General features: G+C 34.3%; 1 protein-coding gene across 1 annotated transcript; it reads left to right on the top strand.

Moving 5' to 3' along the window:
• Nucleotides 1-1,243: 1,243 nt before the first annotated feature.
• Nucleotides 1,244-25,727, top strand: LOC120155750 (agamous-like MADS-box protein MADS9). The gene is made up of 7 exons (XM_039167230.1): nucleotides 1,244-1,526; nucleotides 1,652-1,718; nucleotides 2,143-2,204; nucleotides 2,465-2,564; nucleotides 2,691-2,720; nucleotides 2,915-2,959; nucleotides 25,416-25,727. Exons 1-7 carry the CDS (start codon nucleotides 1,339-1,341, stop codon nucleotides 25,542-25,544), a joined length of 621 nt encoding a protein of 206 aa, XP_039023161.1. The 5' UTR covers nucleotides 1,244-1,338; the 3' UTR covers nucleotides 25,545-25,727.

The raw sequence follows: 25,727 nt of genomic DNA, 5'->3' as shown, positions 1-25,727 counted from the left end.
ATCGAGGACCAAATGTGTAATTATACCAAATTTATTAACTGACATGTTATCACTTCCGTTAAATGTTAACAGCTAGTTTTCTGATTGAATACATTTAAATAGTTAGGTAGTCTAATTGACAAGAATTCAAAAATGATGGTTAAAATGAAAAGGGGCTATAGTTGTGTGGTCTCTGATATAATGTACCCAATTTTTAATGACATGATACTAAAATAAAAAAAGTAAACATTAGCTATGATTTAAAAAAAATGAAAGTTTAAATACTAAAAATGAAACAAAAGTAATAGCTTAGGTATTAAATATGTAGTTTGCCTATTTTTCATTGGAGCTCATTGGGACTTTACCCATACGTCCAAGCCTATTACTAGCACTACTGTTTACCAAACACAGTTTGTGACTATTCGAAAAATCCTACTATCAAAGAGAAAGAGAAAGAAAAAGGAAGAAGCCTATACCAAAAATTATAATATTTTATTTTAAAAAATATGAAAAAATTAAAAAATATATATTGAAATGATACTTAACTGATATATGCATAATTTTATGGCAGATGACAAATTTATAAAGTTTTAAAGGAGAATAAATTTAGAATTATTTTTATTCAAATATTAAAATTAGAATAGTTATAAATATACATAATACATACAATCTTTTTTTGAAAGAATAATACGTACAATCAATTGATTTATTAAGTTTAAATATCCAAAATTAATTAAATACACATGTACACGTATTTTTTATTTAATAAAATATCTAATTTTTATTTTGTAATATCTTCATATATATATATATATAATATTTAGTGCAATTTTAACTTTTATTTTTGATTACACGAATTTTTTAATGGTGTGATTTATAAAATAAAATACACAAATTAATCTCAATTATCCTATGATCGAACCCGATACCGTGCTGTCATTATATTACCCGCCTTCATAATCAAGTCTAATTTCAAAACCCTAACCCTAAATGCTTCCCTTCAACTAATACTATTACTAGGTAGTGTCACGAAGTGTCATAGAAACCGATGGTTAACATGGTTAAACCTATGTTAACAAACATCGATATTTACTTTCAACAAAAGCTAAACGACAGACTTATATTTAAAAAAAAAAGTGAAAAAGAAGAAGAAGAAGAAGCAGCAAATGGGTTGGCCTTATCAATAACCCTGAAACAAACATGTCCCTACTATGACACTTAGAAAGTTTCCTGTCTTCTGAACCTGAAATAGAATGTTTCTTCTGTTACTTTTTAACTCTCTCATGACTTGTCTGTCTTTTAAACCTCATTTTCTGCACCATTCTTTTGACAAGCCAAATCAAAGAAGAAGAGTAAAAGATGGGGAGAGGGAAGATTGAGATCAAGAGGATTGAGAACACAAGCAACAGGCTGGTCACTTATTCCAAGAGAAGGAATGGGATTTTGAAGAAAGCCAAGGAGATTACTGTTCTCTGTGATGCTAAAGTTTCTCTCATTATCTTTGGTACTTCAGGGAAGATGCATGAGTATTGCAGCCCTTCTACTAAGTAATATATCAACCTTTATTCTCCCTTTCTCTTCACCCCTTTTTTTTCAATTGATTATGCTTTTATACATTGAAATTTTCGTGTACATATGTTTTTATTGATCCATTTGTATATATAAATTGAAGTTTGGGTGATATTTTGGATCAATATCAGCAGACTTCAGGAAGGAAGTTGTGGGATGCTAAACATGAGGTAATTTTGATTATTTACCATGGAAAATATATATATTTTTTTGCTAAGAACATAAAAATAATGAACCACGAGTGGGAATAATTGATCTAATTGTCTAGGCCTTTCTCTCTCATGCATGTAAATTTAATCGTATTTTCCCCCCTTTTGTTGAGGGAAAAGATAAAATAAAAACTATCCGATAAATATAACATCTATCAACAGATCTGGCAGTATTAAATGCTAATTCTCCACCTTCCTTTTCTTCGCAAAAATATGAGATTTAGTTTAAAGGCACAAAACAGCAAGGGATGTACCTATTTCATGATGGGAGCTCTAGGGTTTCTTGATCCAAAGCACAAATTTAACCCACGTATTAATGTAAGTTCATGTCTTGATATGATTTTCTTGTGATTTTTTTGTTGTTATAAAACAAAAAACTATGCAGAATCTCAGCAATGAAATTGACAGAATCAAGAAAGAGAATGACAACATGCAGATTGAACTCAGGTATATATATATATATATATATATATATATATATATATAAAGACAAACACATGAATTTAGGTTAGAAAAACAACTTATACGAAAATAATTTATCAATAAAAATACAAAAAAATATATATGAGTATTTGAAAATTCCAAGAGCAACTTCCATGACCGTGTCACTATATATATATATATATATAATTTTTCATCTATTTTATTAATCCGGTATCTCTGTTTTTTTTTTCTGGGTTTCTGAGTTGTTGAACTATTTTGCATAGGCATTTGAAAGGGGAGGATATCACCTCGTTGCCTTACAAGGAGCTAATGGCCATAGAGGATGCCCTTGAAAATGGTCTTACCTATGTTCGTGGGAAACAGGATAGTATTGTTTTTGTTTTTTTGCTATTTCTTCTTTTACCTTTTTCTAATATAATATGAAAGCTTTTAAAATAAAGGAAAATAAGGATATCAATCTCATTTATTTATTTATTTTCTTTGGTGCAGATGGATGTGCTTGATAATACATGGAAAAATGTGAGCAAACAGTATTTAATTAAAAGCAGTATAGTTTTTCCTTTCCTTCACCTGTTTGTGATTATTGAGTTTTAATAGGTGATGGAATTAGCATTGATTTGCTTATTCGACAAGCACATACATACATATATATATAGCTTCTTTGAAATGAAGATTATTTGCCTAACTATACACTTTTCGGGTGTTGTTCTCAGGCCAATTTTTTAGAGGAGGAGTACAAGCAGCTCAATTTCATTCTGGTATGTACTCTACTGATTTACATCTATCTTTTTCTTTCAAAATTCTTTTAATAATGTTGAAAATAGTAAAGTAAATGAGACGAGATAGATTGAGAGTTACTCGAGATCGATTTGGTCAAAGATCGAAAAATACTCTACTCGAATGGATTCGACTCGAGCTCGCCTCGAATAGATTCGACTTGAGCTCGACTCGAGTTCTTAACAAACCAAAACGAGCTACTTGATACCATTGGCGGACCAAGAAAATTAAAGAGGGTCCAAAATTTTAATATATATTTCTTAAAAATAATGGGCGTGCAATTTTTTTTTTATTTTTTCTATTTTTCCTCACATTTTTCATAAATAATGGGATGCACTTGGCCCCCTAGGGGCTTAGTGCATTCGCTCCTGCTTGATACTCGACTCGAAAAGCGCATAAGTAGCTCGAAAAGTTCATGAACCAAACATGGGAATGCAACTTCGGAAAAAATTATTCCCCCTTCATAATGTTATTTTCTGCGAACCAAATATCCCCTTAAGGTTCAGGTTTAAGTTTAAGGCATCAATCAAGTAAAGTTTAAGATTTTTTTTTCATTTCGAGTCTTTTCGAGCTTCATTTCATGATTTCGAGTCAAGTCGAGCTTGAAAATTTTAGACTCATGAGTTTTCGAGTCAAATCAAGCTCCATTTCAGAGTTTTCAAGTCGAGTTCAGCAATACTCGAGCTCAACTTGGCTCGTTTACGACTCTAGTTGAAAATATTACACCAAATCAATGAATTGTGATACAAAACATATAACTTAAGAATATTTCGTTGTATCACGATTTAACACGCTCTTTCGTTGTAAAAAATGGAGTACAAAGCTTATGAATCAATAATATACTGCAACATAAATACTCGACGCATTAAGGGAATTTAAAAGTTAGTTATTTAAACAATATAATATTTTCGAATACTCTCGTACATCCAATAAAATAAAACATTGAGGCTAGACTCAGATTTTATTGCATATGAGTTCAATACTTAAACTATGAACCAAGATTAAAAAGAATGAGACATAATTTACATAATCATTTGTGAAAAAAAATCTATGAATAAATAATTTTTTTAAATAAATAATTTTTTTATGTAAATTATAGATCTCACTAATTTTATTGTACATTTCTATAGTTATTCATCGGGATTATGCACATTTAGGTCGTGCACATGTCTAATTTTTCATGAGTGTTCCAAAAATCTTGTCATAAATCTCATTGAAATAGTCACAGTTCACACTCATGTAGGTTAAATCATCAAGTGCATTTTGCAGGTCAATACATCATTTATAAAGGTTGTGAACTTGATTAACAATCTTACTCATCCTCACAGTCCTTACATATTTAACACTACTACACCTGTCGCGGCCGTCTTTCGGTTGGGCCCGAAATTGGACTTCGACCTGAATAAATGGGTTAGAGTCGCCACCGATCATTTTAAAAATATTTATGTTGGTCGGACACCATCTTACCTGATCTGTGTTTTACTAGAAAAATGTCGGGCTCGGGAGTCGGTTACAGTCAAGAAAGGATTAACACCCTTGAACTGCCCTTTCGGTACTATTTTAATTTCTCGGTTGTCTTAATCGCGAAAATTAAAAGTTTAAATAATAATTTATGAATTGTTTACTCTTGATAATCGTTTGAAATTCAATTGGATTCCCTAAAAAGTAAAATTAGAGTTAAGAAAAAAATTTAAAAGAAAAAACAAAAAAAACTAGAAATTAAAAGCGTAGTCTTGCTTACAAAGAACTGCAACAAAAATAAATAACAGTTAATAAAAACAAAATAAAAGCAGAAAAAAATAAAATAAAAAAATAAAGTCCAAAGAGGAATGAAATGAAACAAACGTATCCTGTAATTAATGAATGAAAACAGTTGGGGACTAAAATAATGAAAATCAGAATTAAGTATCAAAACTAGAATTACAAGAAAATAAAGGATATGTCAAAACCAGAGGGACCTGTAAAGGATTTTACTCATAATAATTGAAGGACCATGGGAAGAGTTTACCCCAAAGTCCTATGTCACGTGGGCTTTGTTTAATCTTCTTTAACACTGCTTGAACTTTTGTGAGATTGGGAGCAACTTTCTTCTCTTCAGTCTTTCCCTCCAATCAACATTCTGCTTGGTATAACCACTTTGAACACTAGTTTGATCAGATAGATAAAGTCCACGACCGACAAAGAAAACAAGCGGAGCGAGAACTGAGAAGAGAACGAGAATCACGATAGGGAATTGAGATCCATAACTTTTGTTCCTGCGGACGCCCACACTGGATAGCACACGCTTCAACGCCATTGGCAATCAAAGCGAGTTAACCGCAGATCTCTTGAAACTCGACAAAATAACTAATGTCAGCGAACGTAATATTTTTCACGGTCAACTCGTTTAGTGGATGGACCAAATTTCGGTCGATTCTCTTAGTTCGAGTTGGTTCAAATTTGACAGATAACAACCGAATGATATAATTCCAGTTCTGAATCAAAATATCCCTACGACTGGTCGGCGAGGGAACCAGTGGCAGCAGCGGTGGCTTGGTGGAGCGGCGGTAACCATGTTGTCCCAAGTGGAGGCCCAGAACAGCCTAAACGATACATGACAGTGGCCACCCATGGCCGTTGAAGGTGATACACGACATTCCAACCAAACCCAGTCCTCAAATATGAAACCCCCCAACCAAGCAAGTGGCTAAAACGACCTTGGACTCATGATTTACTTACCAAATGACCAGGAACGATAGTACCACGACAGCCCGAGAGTGGGGGTTGCGTCGCGAGGCCTTTGTGCGAAGACCGACAACCTTGCTCCGTCGATCGACGACGAGAAGAGTAGGTTAAGAGAAACCCCCTCCAGCAGAGTTTGAAACCTACTTTATTTATATTCCAAAAAGAAGACCCCCCGTTTAAAGCAAAAGACGTGAGGTGAGGAGTTGAAGTTAATGTGGTTATGGATGTTGTGGGAGTAGTGGCTGACACGATGGAAGGGGAAAGCAATGGAAGTTCCCTTGTTGTTGGGTAGTGTTTGAGTGGGTAGTTTGTTCGTGAGAAAACGTCAATGGAAATGGGGGGCCCATAAAATAATTATAATATATAAATTAATAATAATAATAATAGCAAAAATATAATATAACGTTTTGGTAGACGCGGACAAAAATGAGTGTCTACAGCTGTCCCTCTTTGCACATTTTTGTGTTAACAAGAATAGGACAAAGATGAAAAAGACAACAAGTTTTTGTTCGATTCTCTTTGGTTTGAGACTTGATAGTGTTTGATTTGGGGGACGGCACTGCTCATAGGTGATGAAGAGGTCTGGTTGTCTAAGGGTGACACGGTTGTTGTGACACTAAGTCGATCCATTGGGCACGATATCCTTCTTCGTGAAGTTGAAAGCATGAGTGACTTCTTCGTTGTGAAGTTGAGTTGAACTAAAAACCCTGAACACGATATCCTTCATCGTGAAATTGAAATCATGGATCTCTTGAGCGTGATAACCCTCATTATGACGTTGAAACCGAGCTCAAAGTATTGGGAAGTAGCTCTTGGATTATCTTCTAGCCCAATATACTTTGTTGTGAAGCTGAAATTTGACCTGAATGAAACAAATTTTTCATTTTTATGTCACAGATGACTCCTTCGTCGTGAATTTAGGTCAATCTTTTGGGTACGATATCCTTCTTCATGAAGTTGAAATCGTAGATGGCTCCTTCGTTGTGAAGTTGAAATCCAATCTCGAGTTGTATTGCTTCACCAAATTGGCTTTGAGTTGGATATCATTCGTTGTGAAGTTGAAATCAAATCTTGTGTAACTTACGTTGCTTCGAGTCCAATATCCTTTGCTGCGAAGTTAAAATTGACTCTAGCATGAATCTATAAAATTATGCACATATGCAATGCTATGGATCCAATGCTCTTATGTGTGCCTAAAATGTATATGTGAAATATGTTATTTTAGGATTTTTTGAGAAATCTCAATCTCTAGTTGTCAGTTTTGATGACTCTTGAATCTGATTCGTGATCTTGGATTCTTCAACATGCTTAAATCTGATGTACAGAATGTTGATCTGTAAAGGGAATGGTTGCGTGAGTAGTCTTCATTCTATCCTTGACTCGGTTTGTATTCAATTCCACCCAAGTGAACTCTTATAAACCTCAACCTCAAGTGTGGCTACCATGCATTTGATATGCCCTCGAGTTGGATGGGATTGAACTCGAAGGTTTTTGTTGACAAATAAGCCTTCTCGCCTTGAGCTATGTTGTAAACTTAACTGAGAGATAGTTCTTTGTCACTAAAACACAGCTAACCCAGGTCTTCTTCTTGACTTAAAAACCTCAGTTTAAAGTTTAACCGGAAAGTAATTGATACGTCATTGAGCTGAATGGAATCGAACTCGAAAGTTTTCATTGACAGATAACCCTTCTCGCCTTGAGTTATGTTGCACTAAGCTGAGAGATTACCCCAGATCTTCTTCTTGACTTAAAGACCGCGACTTCAATTGGAAAGTAGTTCCTCGATGCTACCATGTGGTTGATGTGTCGTCGAGCTGAATGAAATCAGACTCTACAATTTTTTATTAACAGATAGTCTTTCTCGCCTTGAGTTATGCTATAAATTTGACCTGCCCTTGAGTTGAATTGAATCGAACTAGAAGGTATTTGTTGACACATAACTCTTCTCTCCTTGAGTTATGCTGTAAATTTGATATGTCTTTGAGCTGAATGTAATCGAACTCGAAGGTTTTGGTTGACAGATAGTCCTTCTCGTCTCGAGCTATGCTGTAAATTTGATATGTCCTTGAGCTGAATGTAATCGAACTCAAAGGTTTTGGTTGACAGATTGCCCTTCTCGCCTTGAGTTATGCTGTAAATTTGATATGTCCTTGAGCTGAGTGTAATCGAACTCGAAGGTTTTTTTACAGATAGCCCTTCTCGCCTTGAGTTATGCTGTAAATTCGGCTGCCCTTGAGCTGAATGAAATCGAACTTGAAGGTTTTTGCTGACAGATAGCCTTTCTCGCCTTGAGCTATACTGTAATAGGTTGGGAGATAACCCCCTATTGATGCAGATGACTAATTTGCTGTGAAACTAAGTCAATCCACTTGGGCACGATATCTTTCGTCCTGAAATCGTGGATGACTCATTCGCTGTAAAGTTGAGCTTTGAATTGGATGTCCTTCGTTGTGAAGTTGAAATCCCAAATTGCATTGCTTTTGAGTTCAATATCTTTCGCTGTGAAGTTGAAATTGATTCTAAATGAATCTGGAGAGTTTTTTTTGTTGACACACAACTTTTCTTGGCTTAAGTTGTGGTGTAAATTTCCTCTAAATTAAGGATGGCCTCCCTTCGCGGGTCTAAACCGATCATAATTCTTTGGATGACTCTCCTTCATGGGAAAGCCAAGTGGCATATTCTGTCAGTTAGATATCATCCGTCGTGGAGTTGAAATCTGGTTTGATAACGTTAACTGGAAACTAGCTGCTCGTCGTTGAGTTAAGTTGAACTGGATCTGTTTTGAACTGGGCTCGCGAACCCGTCTGAAGTTGATTTTAAGATCTTTCGATCTTTCAAATGGTCAAATTAGTTGAGGTGTATCTCCTCACTGTTGAGTTAAGCAACCAACATCAATCTCTTTTAAAGGTGCATTTGAATCGAGTATCTTTCGTCTTGAAGTTGAAACTTGACTCTAAAGCTGCAAAAATTATGTATGCGAAAAAATGATCAATGTGATACTCTTAAGTATGTCTAATATGTATGCACAATGAATTAGTTCTTGTTTTATTTCTTAGATGGAGCCTCATTCTGTCTGCTTGTTCCTGCATGTGGATAAAAGACCTTCAGAAGATTTGATAATTCGTATCAGTATGTTGAATTCCCAAAGATGGCCCAATATTCGATGTTGAATTTCCAAAAATGCCCTAACATGTGATGTTGAATCTTCAAAGATGCCCCCATTGTTCCTTATTTCTTACTTTAACATTGATTTTAAGCATGATTTTTGTGTCTGAGAGCCACATGTCATTTACCAAGATCCACTCTAGAGAGATTGTCTTGTTTGAAAAAAAATGTTTTTCTTTCTCTTTTATTTTCAAAGTTCTGAAAATATTAATTAAAAGAGTTTCGAAAAATGTTTAATCAAAAGTTTTGAAAATATTGCCATTTTCATGGTTTTACAATTGAGACGAATAAAAAAACTAGAGTTCATTGGATATCAAAGAATTAATTACATTGTTAATCCTTCAATAAATTATAGTTATCTGACAAATGTCAAGATCCAAGCTATCTTTAGGAAATGGTTAAGTAAGGACAAGATAAAAGAGTCTCAGGTTATTATGTTTGGTCAAAGGTTTGTCATTCTTGTTTATTTGATTTTCACTGATTTGATGGGGTAGCTTGTATGCTCCTCTACTGGAAGTGTTCTCCAACTCCCAGCTTTCATGGTCACACTCGGATTATGCGATGCCTTATCAAGGAATTTGTACGATTGCCTCAGCTGTACAATTTTTATATTCAAGCCACCTTTTCAGGTTTTCAACTCAAATCCTCATTTGGTTTCAAGAAGTCATTCAGAACTTATGTCTTGAACCCCCCTTTGTTATTTTTCTCTATCATACATTAAAGATTTTAGAAAACCTTTTGCAAATAAAGATTAATCCTGATGAGTGAGATGAAATATGAAGATAGTCTCTTTTGTTTAGAAATTCATGTATGATTAGAAGGGACTTTTAAGGCACGTAATGTAGGCCATGGTTAATGGTTATGAAAGAAATGATAAGATGTAACACCCCCAACCCGTATCCGACCCGGATACGAGTACGAAGTGTCACATTGACTTTTTAAACCTTGACTCTTAAGAAAAATCCCGGGAAATTTAAAACTTTATTTAAAACAAAATACAGACTTTATCAGAGTGCTCGTACTTAATGACTTATTACATGCCAACACTTTATACATAACCAAAAACATACTTTGTCAAATATTTCTGATATGATCTTTTGGTAAGGAAAACTGACCTGTCTTGCCCCGCATCACTTCTTACTCTTCTCGAAACCTACGTGTGAAACAATCACACGCTAAGTCGAAGACTTAGTGAGGCATAACAACTTATAATGCACTTTAAAACCTATATTGATAAATGCATGTTCTATTCTATCATGTTACAGCAATTTCATGCATTTTTCATATCGTATAAAATCATATCAGATTAATTGCAGTAAATACAGGCATACACATACTTCATCATTAACAGTTTATCATATAATCACATACTATTTCAATCAAACACTATGCACACGCAACATCATATCATTTCTATAGCATTTATCATACCACTAACTTATATTTGTTCATATCTCTGGATTAGCCCATGTACATATGTGAGAACTATCGATATGTGAGTCTATAGAGGTTGTGCACTATGCTGTCACCACAGCTCGTATAAATGCACCGAAGTGCCCCGTAGAATTGCACCGTAGTGCCATATAATGATGTCCATAAGGACCACATAGAATTCTGTAAGAATCATATACATATGCTAGGGATCAAGTATGTGTCTTTCCAGACTTCACACAGGTTCCAAAGAATATACATATGTCCCTAAGAACCGCGTAGAATTGTACCGTAGTGCCATATAATAATGTCCATAAGGACCACATAGAATTCTGTAAGAATCATATACATATGCTAGGGATCAAGTATGTGTCTTTCCAGACTTCACACAGGTTCCAAAGAATATACATATGTCCCTAAGAACCGCGTAGAATTGCACCGTAGTGCCATATAATAATGTCCATAAGGACCACATAGAATTCTGTAAGAATCATATACATATGCTAGGGATCAAGTATGTGTCTTTCCAGACTTCACACAGGTTCCAAAGAATATACATATGTCCCTAAGAACCGCGTAGACCCTCGACTCTTGGCATGCCAACTATACCCCTAGCTCTCATGACACATAACATGGGCGTTATCATTTATTTCATTTCAAATATTCACATAAACTTGTAATTCACTTTCACATATCACTTATCACATAGCTTCTTTTCATATGATCACATAGTCCCGTAGTTCACTTACACGTAGATCAATTCCATATAATTCACATGTCACATATGTCATGTTTTCATATAATTTTTATCATTTCTCACCCAATCACCTTTATTCATATAAACATACTTATCATATCTTGTTCACATAAGATCATATACTTCATATAATACATCGAAACACCTAGAACACTTTCCCGTAGCTTATAGTCATAAGTCTTATCTAATTCATAACCTTTCTTATGTAATTACTTATACTTTATCATCTAACACATAAAAGAACAGATCGATCCATATAATCAAGCATACATACATGCATATTCAACTCATGTCTTTAATCATGCATTCATGTGTAACACTTCAGGAAATAGACTCATCGCAAGTCTTATTCCCATCGCACATCATATACTATCGAATATGCACTCACCTGGCCTCACTAGTCAATTCCAATCTCTTATCTTTCCCTTGATCGATCTTACTTGCCAAACGTTCCGGAATTGCTTTATGCGTAGAATCTACATAAACGTACATTTCGAGACCATCATTAGATACCTACACCTTGTAATTGGATACTAGCAACTTAAACTAACTAATTAAACCCATATTCCCAATTTTCCTTTAGGGGGAATCGGTTCCCTCCTATGGGGGTATCGGTTCCCCCGTGACATACTGGAAATTCTTGTTCGTTTGAAGGGGTATCGGTTCCCCTTGAATGGGTACCGATTCCCCTTGCCCAGAAATCATATTTTGAGCTCGAAAATCCTTCATTTTCAGCTCAACATATCATACTTCATTCCCTTTAATATTCCTAACTTTTATACACATACTTAAACTCATTTCTACTCCATAATCACTTCTTTAAACTCAGAATTCTATCATTTACATGTCATTCAAGAATCACACTAAATTTCCAACATGTTCTAAAACCCATTCTATCACTTCATATCTCTTAATTTAATCCTTGACAAGTCAAATTCAACTTCACAATCTATTAACTCCTTCCATATCAAAAATTCACTTAAAAACTCATTTTTCTTAATTTCTCATAACTTGTTAATCTTTGAGGTTTAAGCCACCTAAAGCTTTCCTTAATCTTTCTTAATATCCTAAGAATCAAAACAAGCTTTAAAACGAAAGAATTAACCAACTAAAGACTCACTTACCTTATACCAAGCTTCACGGTTGAGAGGAAGAAGAAGACTGAAGAATGCTCTGGACTCTTCTTCCTACGTGCTTATTACCCTTTAAAAAAAATTATAAAAAATCTTTCTGGTCAAATGACCATAATACCCTTAATTTCCTTTAATAATTACCAAATAACCTTCAATATATATATTCAAATAATCATTGAATTCTTTCATTCTTCTACTTTAGTCACCAAATTCTGAAACTTACAATTTGGTCACTAACCCGGTAGTGCGGATGTTACAAATCTCCCCTCCTTTTAAGAAAATTCGTCCTCGAATTTTTCACTGAACATCTTAGTAAGAACATATCTTCAGATGTTCTTATGTTGCTTCCTTTACTTAATCTTTCTTTCTCTTAGTTCTTCAACTACCTTTTTCCTTTATACATCCTTATCATGTTACTTATCATATAACAAATAGCATCAGTTCTTATCACTTAAAATCCTTAATCAATCAAATTCTTTATCAATCTTTAATTATCTTATAACCATACCAAACTTGTATTTCGTCATCATTTGACCAAAACACAACTTTAAATCTTCTTCAATGTGATTACACATATACTTTAAGGAGTCAAACAATATTTTCACATCACCTTGCACACTTGTCTTATTTCTATATCAAAATTGTCCTCTGTACTTCCATAGTCATCGTATCTGATCCTTTAAATCAATCCCTTTCATTTCTTTATTCCTTGTACATAAATCATATATTTCCTTTCATGTTCACATACTCTTGTCTTATTACTTATGCTCATCTTTATGTACCAATCTTCATTGCATCTTCATTACTTTAATAACCCATTTCTTATACATAACTTCATTCTTTATCATTCTTATACTTGTATTTTTCTTCCTGAAGATTCCATGCAAATACTTATCTCAGTTTCTACATCATAGTTATCTGCTCAGAATATACAACCATATTCAAATTCACATCATAATCAATTAACTCAACTTATCTTTTCCTTCAATCTTATTATTCTATCCCTTTTACTCTGACAGCTAGTCAATAATATATGCTCAATCTAGGGTACAAACCCTAATCAACCAAACACATACATCCTGTCAAATCGAAATTATCTAAAAAAAAAATTCACTTACTCAACTTATCAATTTCACCTCTATTCTCATATATCCCGAAATTTCTTTTATTCAAACTCAACATTCTGACTTCCTGTGTCCTATAATCTGATCATCGATATACATATTCTCAAACTCTTCTTATCAATCCTCAGCTTTATTTAAATATACCAATTCTTACTTCCTTTTCCTTTACTATACCACATTACTATGATCCAAATATGCAACTATATCCAGATCCATTGCAGATCTGGTTATCATATCCTGAAAATATCTTATAATCTTATAATTCCAGTACATTTTTATCACATACTCTAGTTAGCCAATGCTAACTCTTTCCATCTTAACTGCAAACCCTTATCATAAACATACTCTTGTTTATGCGCAATATTATCACTTCGTTCCAAACTCATAAGCTCTGACATATACATCTTATACGCTTGTCACTAATGCACTTATCCTTGTGTTTTTCTATACATAATCATCACGTCATTAGATCTTTTTAACATTCTTATGGTGACACCCGTTCACCATATTCTATCTTATTCACATAATAGCAAAACTACTCTACATCGTTTTTCCGATTCCAAACGATGAAAATTTTCTATCATTATTCAGATATGATTTCAGCTTTCTGAAATCAACTTTTGATCTTACTAGGCATTTCCTGAGGTGTCTGCTCTTCATCCTGCCTGGCCAGGGCAAGTGAATAGCTATCACAATCAGGAATATCACCTTTCACTTACTTCGAAATTATCACGATCGGATTTCTACTGTATTAAACTATTCTTATTTTATTAGCAAGACTACGCATTCCTTACACTATCAGATCAGAAATTTTTCAATCTATGTTGGCATGTACACCTTTTATGGCATTTTTGGACTTCGGTTTATGCCGAGAATCGACTAAACCATGGCTCTGATACCATTAAATGTAACACCCCCAACCCGTATCCGACCCGGATACGAGTACGAAGTGTCACATTGACTTTTTAAACCTTGACTCTTAAGAAAAATCCCGGGAAATTTAAAACTTTATTTAAAACAAAATACAGACTTTATCAGAGTGCTCGTACTTAATGACTTATTACATGCCAACACTTTATACATAACCAAAAACATACTTTGTCAAATATTTCTGATCTGATCTTTTGGTAAGGAAAACTGACCTGTCTTGCCCCGCATCACTTCTTACTCTTCTCGAAACCTACGTGTGAAACAATCACACGCTAAGTCGAAGACTTAGTGAGGCATAACAACTTATAATGCACTTTAAAACCTATATTGATAAATGCATGTTCTATTCTATCATGTTACAGCAATTTCATATCGTATAAAATCATATCAGATTAATTGCAGTAAATACAGGCATACACATACTTCATCATTAACAGTTTATCATATAATCACATACTATTTCAATCAAACACTATGCACACGCAACATCATATCATTTCTATAGCATTTATCATACCACTAACTTATATTTGTTCATATCTCTGGATTAGCCCATGTACATATGTGAGAACTATCGATATGTGAGTCTATAGAGGTTGTGCACTATGCTGTCACCACAGCTCGTATAAATGCACCGAAGTGCCCCGTAGAATTGCACCGTAGTGCCATATAATGATGTCCATAAGGACCACATAGAATTCTGTAAGAATCATATACATATGCTAGGGATCAAGTATGTGTCTTTCCAGACTTCACACAGGTTCCAAAGAATATACATATGTCCCTAAGAACCGCGTAGAATTGCACCGTAGTGCCATATAATAATGTCCATAAGGACCACATAGAATTCTGTAAGAATCATATACATATGCTAGGGATCAAGTATGTGTCTTTCCAGACTTCACACAGGTTCCAAAGAATATACATATGTCCCTAAGAACCGCGTAGAATTGCACCGTAGTGCCATATAATAATGTCCATAAGGACCACATAGAATTCTGTAAGAATCATATACATATGCTAGGGATCAAGTATGTGTCTTTCCAGACTTCACACAGGTTCCAAAGAATATACATATGTCCATAAGAAACGCGTAGACCCTCGACTCTTGGCATGCCAACTATACCCCTAGCTCTCATGACACATAACATGGGCGTTATCATTTATTTCATTTCAAATATTCACATAAACTTGTAATTCACTTTCACATATCACTTATCACATAGCTTCTTTTCATATGATCACATAGTCCCGTAGTTCACTTACACGTAGATCAATTCCATATAATTCACATGTCACATATGTCATGTTTTCATATAATTTTTATCATTTCTCACCCAATCACCTTTATTCATATAAACATACTTATCATATCTTGTTCACATAAGATCATATACTTCATATAATACATCGAAACACCTAGAACACTTTCCCGTAGCTTATAGTCATAAGTCTTATCTAATTCATAACCTTTCTTATGTAATTACTTATACTTTATCATCTAACACATAAAAGAACAGATCGATCCATATAATCAAGCATACATACATGCATATTCAACTCATGTCTTTAATCATGCATTCATGTGTAACACTTCAGGAAATAGACTCATCGCAAGTCTTATTCCCATCGCACATCATATACTATCGAATATGCACTCACCTGGCCTCACTAGTCAATTCCAATCTCTTATCTTTCCCTTGATCGATCTTACTTGCCAAACGTTCCGGAATTGCTTTATGCGTAGAATCTACATAAACGTACATTTCGAGACCATCATTAGATACCTACACCTTGTAATTGGATACTAGCAACTTAAACTAACTAATTAAACCCATATTCCCAATTTTCCTTTAGGGGGAATCGGTTCCCCCCTATGGGGGTATCGGTTCCCCCGTGACATACTGGAAATTCTTGTTCGTTTGAAGGGGTATCGGTTCCCCTTGAATGGGTACCGATTCCCCTTGCCCAGAAATCATATTTTGAGCTCGAAAATCCTTCATTTCAGCTCAACATATCATACTTCATTCCCTTTAATATTCCTAACTTTCATACACATACTTAAACTCATTTCTACTCCATAATCACTTCTTTAAACTCAGAATTCTATCATTTACATGTCATTCAAGAATCACACTAAATTTCCAACATGTTCTAAAACCCATTCTATCACTTCATATCTCTTAATTTAATCCTTGACAAGTCAAATTCAACTTCACAATCTATTAACTCCTTCCATATCAAAAATTCACTTAAAAACTCATTTTTCTTAATTTCTCATAACTTGTTAATCTTTGAGGTTTAAGCCACCTAAAGCTTTCCTTAATCTTTCTTAATATCCCAAGAATCAAAACAAGCTTTAAAACGAAAGAATTAACCAACTAAAGACTCACTTACCTTATACCAAGCTTCACGGTTGAGAGGAAGAAGAAGACTGAAGAATGCTCTGGACTCTTCTTCCTACGTGCTTATTACCCTTTAAAAAAAATTATAAAAAATCTTTCTGGTCAAATGACCATAATACCCTTAATTTCCTTTAATAATTACCAAATAACCTTCAATATATATATTCAAATAATCATTGAATTCTTTCATTCTTCTACTTTAGTCACCAAATTCTGAAACTTACAATTTGGTCACTAACCCGGTAGTGCGGATGTTACAATAAGTATGCCCAAACAAGTGTTTCAGGGTATTGAACCAAGGATCAATTCATTCTGATGCCTTCAATCCTGTCTTGCTCAATTTAAATATGCTTGTATGTGTTTCTCTTGATTTTCTCTGGATGCTCCATGATCTTCGAGTGAAGTGATTCTAGAATGATTGTGCTTGATCAATCTCATAATTTGAATACCGATACGTCATTTGAATCAAAAAAATCTTTGCATATGTGTCTTGCCTTTTTTTCTTCATTTTTCCTTTGTTTTTTTCTTTTTTTTCTCTTTGTTTTTTTTGTGTTTTTTTTGTTTTTTCTTCTTCTCTTTTTGTTCTAATTGGATTTTCTCACTTGGCATTTGGTTCACCTTTTGGTATCTCATCTGGATTGATGTCTTCACTCATGTGTGTAGATTTCTTCCACCTTGCCCCCCAGTGTGGAGGGTTATCCTTGGTTAGGGTTGAATCGAAAAAAATACTATAGGCTCAAAAGGGGACAACAAGGAATATATGTATACATATATGGATAAATGAAACAAATTTGTTCATCATCTCATACACAAAAGTCCTCGCAGAAGAGGTATCCCAAGGGGATATATTTTCAGGATTAATTTTATTCACATGAAAACAGTGTAATTAATGCATAATAGAATTATTTCGAATGAATTCTTCTTTTTGCTTCTTGCTCCCAACATGTCTCAATGTTCAGGCTCCCAGCGAAATGTCCCAAGTTAGAAGAATGCTCATGTTCAAATAAACAACTAAATGCCTTAGGTTTTAATGGTATAAAAATGTTAATTTTGAATCTAAAAAGACAATGGTGTGACTTTATTGACTCAAAGAAATGTATGGGTATGACTCTTTGTGTATCTAAATGATAAAGACAATGTTCAAAAGTTTCAAAGGGTGGTAATGTCAAAATCTGGTCTTTTGGTAATGACCATGAGTTATTTTGGGTAAAGAATCAAGGTATTTTATTTTAGGGTTTGAGATAGGATAATAAAGGTCTAATCTTGCCATATGTCAAAACTCTATAATTCTCGAAGAATTAAAAGAATCCTTAATTCATTTGATATTCGAAGAACTAAAGATTAAAATTTGTTCAATTATTTCCCCTTAAAAGGTATCATAAATTCAATCGTTTAAAAAATTAAGCAAACATTAAAGACCAAAGACGTGTTCAAACAAAACAATGCTCTAACTGCAAATGCTAGATGCAATGCCCCCTTCTTCGATTATCCATGCCCCTGAATCCATCAGGCTTTGGATCTTGTGCTTCAGTGTCTTACAATTCTCATAGGAATGTATGGAGCTTCCTATGTGGTAACTGCACACAACTTCAACATCGTAGCCCTTAGGATATGAGGACTCTTTTTTCAGATTATTCTGGTAGGCTCAGTCCTACAACCAGCTAATCAAGCTCCCACTGTACTGATTTCAGCTTTTTCTTTAATTGTTAAAATCTTGCTTTCATGTGGTTAAGACCACTTCATCGAATCCTCCATGAAGTAATTTCATGTTTATGAAAATGCTTAAAAATGAAATGTAGATGCAAAATGCATGAAATGTTCGAAGCATTGATCCGAAAACATGTCTGTTATTATAAATAATCTTTATTGGGACAAAAGTGTTATTTCCTAAGAGACAAAAACATCCTGACAACTTCTGACAGGTTGACTAGAATTGTGCCTTCGTCTGTCACCGGTTGAATACCCTGTCGAACCGCTCCGGCTTCTATGACTAAACCGTGCAAGTGACGAGCTGTGTTTTGTACTTGTTCCCAGAATTATCGAATGACTACATCTCTGGCTTTCATCCTTTGCTGAACATGTTATCTAACAGAAACGCCATTGAAATCCTCCATCAAAGGGATTATCTGAAGTTCATTTGATTGTTTCCTGAATTTGTTGACAATGGCTTCCAATTCAACTATTGTTTTTCCATCTTGTTCTTGTTGTCTTTGAAGGGACTTTCGAGGTCAGTAACATTTTTTCTCATCTTGCTTCTGCAACCTTTACCAACCCATTTTTGAAAAGTTGACTTTAGATGTGCTCGGTGTTAATCCCGGTCCATTCTCAGTCATTTACAATGCAGCAGAGTGACATATTCTTCGATTGTTTTGATTATTATCCTTACCTTACTAACTCTTTTCATTTTATTTTCATCATTTGCATCATTCAAAAGAGGTGTTGATCCACTAAAACGTGTTCGTTAAACCCACATACTTATTATTCCTACCCATACATGCTTTCTACCCTGCATGCTAATTTTAAGCAAATCATAACCTCATATATTTCTAGTTCACATGCTTTGAACAGAAAGTAAAGCATGAAATAATCTCAAAATAGCCTAGGGTTTGAAATGAGGTTTTGGGGTGGGCTTTAACTCCTTGTAGTCTCCCGGTTTAGGTTCTAAAGAAGGGTACCCGAGTTCTCCTTTTCGGTACCCCCTTGGGTCTGCCAGACCCTTAGTCCTAAGCCCATTACAAGCTTATGTGGACTAAGTTAGACTCCAGAGGATACATTCTCTTATGCCCATACAGAGAATAAATTCACGCGAAGACAAAAAGTATATGAATCCCGAAGGTTACTTGCTAGGCCCATACGGAGAATAAATTCTCACGAAAGCGTCGCTTTCACCCCCTCTTAAAAAATGGGTTTGGAGCTCAGGTATAGAGCCTTAGATGGAAAAACAAGTTTGATAAGCTGAAACCACTAAAAGAAATCGTCAGTACAACTATTTATTTGAAAAGATAATCAAAGATAAATAATTGGAATCGAATAAATAAATTAAAATTAAAATTTATAATTTTCGGTCAAATAGACAACTGTAAATTAATTTCGGCCTGACTCACTTACCTTTACCCAGCGAGTCGCCAAGCTATCGCGGTCGTCTTTTAGGTAGGCCCGGAATTGGGCTTCAACTTGAATAAATGGGTTATAGACGCCATCGATCATTTTAAAAATATTTAGGTTGATCGGAAACCATCTTACCTGATCTGCGTTTTACCAGAATTATGTCGGGCTCGGGAGTCGGTTACAGTCAATGAAGGATTAGCACCCTTGAACTGCTATTTCAGTACCATTTTAATTTCTCAGTTGTCTTAATTGCGAAAATTAAAAGTTTAAATAATAATTTATGAATTATTTACCCTTGATAATCGTTTGAAATTCAATTGGATTCCCTAAAAAATAAAATTAGAGTTAAAAAAGAAAATAATAAACAAAATAAAAAAATAAAAAAAATAGAAATTAGAAGCGTAGTCTTGATTACAAGGAACTGAAACAAAACAAATAAAAGTTAATAAAAAAATAAAAGTAGCAAAAAATAAAATAAAAAATAAAGTCCAAAGAGGAACGAAATGAAACGAACATATCCTGTAAGTAATGAATGAAACAGATTGGGGACTAAAATAATGAAAATCATAATTAAGTATCAAAACTAGAATTATAAGGAAATAAAGGATGTGTCAAAAACCAGAGGGACCTGTAGAGGATTTTACTCATAATAGTTGAAGGACCATGGGGAGAGTTTACCCCAAAGTCCTATGTCACGTGGGCTTTGTTTAATCTTCTTTAGCACTGCTTGAACTTTTGTGAGATTGGGAGCAACTTTCTTCTCTTCAGTCTTTCCCTCCAATCAACATTCTGCTTGGTATAACCACTTTGAACACTAGTTTGATCAGATAGATAAGGTCCACGACTGACAAAGAAAACAAGCGGAGCGAGAACTGAGAAGAGAACGAGAATCACGATAGGAATCGAGATCCATAACTTCTGTTCCTGTGGACGCCCACACTGGATAGTACACGCTTCAACGCCATTGGCAATCAAAGCGAGTTAACCACAGATCTCGTGAAACTCGACAAAATAACTAATGTCAGCGAACGTAATACTTTTCACGGTCAACTCGTTTAGTGGATGGACCAAATTTCGGTCGATTCTCTTAGTTCGAGTTGGTTCAAAATTGACAGATACCAACCGAACGATATAATTCCGTCTCTGAATCAAAATATCCCCACGACCGGCTGGCGAGGAAACCAGTGGCAGCAGTAGTGGCTTGGTGGAGCTGCGGTAACCATGGCTGCCCAAGTGGAGGCCCAAAACAGCCTGAACGATGCACGACAGTGGCTACCCATGGCCGTTGAAGGCGATACACGAGCTTCCAGCCCAACCCAGTCCTCGAAGATGAAACTCCCGACCAAGCAAGCGACTAAAACGACCTTGGACTCACGGTTTACTTACCAAACGACCAGGAACAACAGCACCACGACAGCCCGAGAGTGGGGGTTGCGTCGCGTGCCCTTTGTGCGAAGACCGACAACCTTGCTCCGTCGATCGACGGCGAGAAGAGTAGGTTAAGAGAAGCCCCCTCCAGCAGAGTTTGAAACCTATTTTATTTTATATTCCAAAAAGAAGACCCCCTAGTCCAAAGCAAAAGACGTGAGGTGAGGAATTGAAGTTAATGTGGTTATGGATGTTGTGGGAGTAGTGGCCGACACGATGGAAGGGGAAAGCAATGGAGGTTCCTTGTTGTTGGATAGTGTCTGAGTGGCTAGTTTGTTCGTGAGAAAACATCAATGGAAATGGGGGTCAGTGAAATAATTATAATATATAAATTAATAAAAATAAAAAAAATAATAATAATAGCAATAATATAATATAATATAATATAATATTTTTATAGATTCGGACAAAAACGGGGTCTACAACACCATAAGAGGAACATACGTAATTTATAGTGTGACCACCAGATGAATCAATTACTTGCTATTACTCATATAAACCCTATCCATGAGACGATCTTTCATAAAAATCAAGTTATCATCATTGTTTATTTAAAGAAGTTATCAATATAATTGTCGATTTTCTATATCAGTATGAAACCCATTCTCTTTAATATTTCACCCACTAGTTTTCTTTACAGAAGTTTAGTAAGAAAATTTGAACAAAACTTTTTTTTGACTTCATATAACCAATTGATATTACATCATTTCTTTGTCACTACTTTATTATCTTATGCATTAGTTAAATATGTATATTTTACTATTGAAAGCTTTATTTTTTACAATGATTATTGTTTTGCATTGAACTTCAATTTTTGTCCAATAGAATATAGGCTAAGATGGTATTCCAATCACCCAACTTCATTATAAAGGTTTAAAAAAAGTTTTATGTCACTTAGTTTGAGTTTCATATCGATATAAAAAGTATAAAGAAGACCCTAAAACACTAAAATTTTTCATTTCAATCCATTACCAACCATCGCCGGTCATCTCTAGCCATCATAGTCATCGTTGAATGGTTGAGTTTTGATTAGAATTGCACGATTGTTCGAATGGTGGTGGCAGTATGGCTTATGAACGTAAAAATCGACCATAATCGACGAAGAACAACGTCAGTGGCTTAAAATCAAACAAACCTTTGAATTCTTCTCCACGACAAGTGGTGGTAGATTACGACGAAAGGTCAACGGGGATTTGATCGGAGGCGACGCCGGTACTGATGACAGTGGCAGTGGCGGTGACGGTCACGACTGGCTGACCAACGACTATGGAAGGGAAAGAGGGAAGGAGAAAGGGATAGGGAGAGAGGGGATGCACATAATGATGTTTTTTTTTTAATATTTTTACTTTTTTTAAATTTTAAATAAATTCTCAAAATTATCATAACGTGACATATGCCATTTAACATAGATTTTTAATGGCAGTTAATGTCCGAACATCTAAAAATGTATCTTTGAAAACATTAGACACCTACTTTTTACGAAAAATTCTTTAGACATTAAAACATTTTTGCGAGGCATAATTTAGACATTTATTTTTTATATTAAGCCTACTCTAAAAGAGGAGTACGAAAAGAAAAAAGAAAAGAAAAAGAAAAAGGGGAGATATTTTCTTCAAATCTTCAATTACGACGTTGTATTAAGCCTTTTCAGTTATTGCTCTCTTTTCCCTTACTTTCCCAGTAAATTTCATCTCTCTCATTGCTCCCTTCCCTCTCTCTTTTTCCAGTAATTTTTATGAGATGCAAGATTTAAATACAACCACTATATATGATAAAAAAAAATCCTTGCTCTTTTTCTTCTTTATCTTCCACCTATATTTTGAGTTTTAGTACACAAGGCATATTATTATGGAGGAAGATTTAAATACAATCACTATATATGGAAAAAGCAAATTTCACACAGGAAAATGATTACATATGATGCCATATATCCCTTTGAGATTATAATATAGTTAGGTTTGTCTATTTATAGTATATATGCTTTCTATTGCATGATAAAAACACGATGTTATATGTATTTTGATTGAAAAGTTAAAGGCAATTAATGAAATGAAGAGCTTTTTGTAGAAATGTTATATAATTTAGTGGTCTATTTTAATAAGTTGTATATGTCAATTAGTAAGTAAATCTTTAAGTTAAAAAAGTATGCCTCACTTCAATAAGGACGCACCTTACGTTTGGGACTTGCATCTAGGTTATAGGATCCTTATCGTCTTTAGTGCATTTTGTGCTATTTTTTACATAAAAAATTATTAAATTTATCAATAATAAAAATTAAATGATAAAATTTGATTAAATCATTTTTTTAATTTAAATAAGTATTGAAATTAAATTTAATGATGTAACATATAAATTGCCCTCCTTATCTCTGTTTTGAAAACCGGACCGGTCGGTTCAACCGGGAACTGTTGTTTAGTCCGGTTCAATCTAAACCGGTTGAATCGTTATTAGTGAACTGGCCAGAACCGCTGAACCGGACCGGCTGAAAACTGAAAAAAACCGAGAAAAAACGGGATTTTTGTTTTTTTTTTAAAAAAAAATTAAACCAAACAACGTCGTTTGTTAAACGAGTCAAGTCGAACTCGAGTATTGCTGAGCTCGACTCGAACTTGAAAACTTTAAAAGTAAGCTCAACTCAACTCAAACTCACAAGCTAAAAATTATCAAGTTCAACTCAAACTCGAAATATAATATTGAAACTTGAACTCAAAAAAAAAATTAGAAACTCGATTGAAGCCTAAAATTCGAGCTTGATTGAAGTGAAAGAATAGTTCACTCAATGCTCACCAAAAGGCTCCATGATTTTGAATGCCAAATTACCTCTATTATTTATAGAAGTTAGTTGTGATGCGCTTCTATATTTCTTAGCAATGTGAGATTGTTTTGTTCTCATATTTTTTTCTCTTTAGACTTTTGGAATGCTCTTCTATGTTTCACTTGATTTTATGGTTTTTAACTTATATATGTTATGACTTGCTTTGAATATGACTTGTGATATAAAAAATTATTTTTTATTAAATATTTTTGGTATTTTTATTTAATTTTTAAAATAATTATGACGTCGTCCGGTTGAACCAATGAACCGATAGCATGACCGATTCGCTAACCGATCCGATTCTGAAAACCATGCTCCTTATTAGCTTAGTGATGTTACTGACAATGAGAACCCTTTTAGATGTTTGAGCCTGACTTTCATTTACGGCCATCGTACTGTTGTGTTTGGAGTCTTCGGGGACAATAGATTGGGGATATTGGATTTTGATGTTAACACTTCGTTTTTAGACTATATGAAGAAGAAAGAGTCTAATTTGTAAAATTTGGCATTAATTAGAGCATGTAGTTAAAGAAGCTTGTTTCTGCCATTTTTAGAGGGTTGGGTTTGGAGATAGAATCAGATGTTTTTAAATTCTTGGAAGATGGGATCTGTTGATTGGTTAAGTTATCAAGGATGTTCAAATTATTTCACTTTGTACGGATTCGAACTCTGACTTTTATCTAAGAAATATAATAATTATTTACTTAATAAAAAAATCTGGAAAGATAAGTTAAGAGAAGTTGAAAATTGTATTTTGGGATGTTCTTTGATATTTAAATTGACGAAGGAATCATAGTTATAAAGATAGTCGAATATTATTACTAATGGATATTAATGCATGTTCATTATAGTTGGTTTTGTATTATTGATAACATGGATGATAATTTAACTCAAATTTGACGGGTTTTAAACCGATTCAATTCAATAGGGTCAGATTTTTTTAAAAAAAATCCGGGTTCTAGTTTGGTTCGGCTTGACTTTTTATGGGGCGAGGTCGGGTTGGATCGGGTTCGGGTGGAGGGTGAGAAAATTACGACCTGAGGATAATAATGTAATTTTCTTAAAAAATTTATTGTTATTTTAATTAAATCCTTATTTTTTATTGGGTCGGGTTGGATTTATATTCTAAAAATTTAGGCCGGGTCAAAATTAGGTGGAAGATATATATTTTTCAGATCAGGTCGACCAAAAACCTGACATTAACCTAACCTGTAGCCATTCCCGATAGATAATCTATTTTTGCTTTCAAAAATTTTATGAATTCGTTACTTCTAAAATTTCTAAAAAAAAAAATTCGTCCGTTCATGTTTGGGAATGTAAACACGTGTACCTATGAAGCTTTGTTGGAAAAAGAAAACATATATGACAACGTATTCATGTTCTTGTCTGAAACTCAATTCTTTTAATATTTTTGTAGAATCAGCAAGAAACGGCTTATGAAAATGCAAGAGAGCAGATAGGTGGTGGACATCAGGACTACAACTCGCAGATGCCTTCAATCTTCCAAGTTCAGCCAATTCAGCCAAACTTACAGGAGAGGAAGTAATAACACTGGAGATTATGGTATGCTTCCAAATTTTCACTAGCATGCTTTCTAGTGATAATTTAATGACATTTTCCTGCATATTGAGTTGTAATATTTGTGACTCGGTGTTCTTAAACTCATGCATATTTACTAGTTGTAATATTTGTGAACTTGTACCGTAAAATACCAACTTGGTTTATAATT

Source organism: Hibiscus syriacus, unplaced genomic scaffold, assembly GCF_006381635.1.
Source record: "Hibiscus syriacus cultivar Baekdansim isolate YM2019G1 unplaced genomic scaffold, ASM638163v2 tig00002840_pilon, whole genome shotgun sequence".
NCBI lineage: Eukaryota > Viridiplantae > Streptophyta > Magnoliopsida > Malvales > Malvaceae > Hibiscus > Hibiscus syriacus.
The sequence above is the reverse complement of the archived record's forward strand: the minus strand, read 5'-3'. Positions and strand labels throughout refer to the sequence as shown.

Bases quoted from the DNA above. Each gene is read 5' to 3' on its own strand.
- LOC120155750 (XM_039167230.1), top strand. From the start codon at position 1,339: ATGGGGAGAGGGAAGATTGAGATCAAGAGGATTGAGAACACAAGCAAC. The intron at 1,527-1,651 runs GTAATATATCAA...TATAAATTGAAG, and splicing joins TATTGCAGCCCTTCTACTAA to TTTGGGTGATATTTTGGATC. The intron at 2,565-2,690 runs GATAGTATTGTT...TCTTTGGTGCAG, and splicing joins CCTATGTTCGTGGGAAACAG to ATGGATGTGCTTGATAATAC.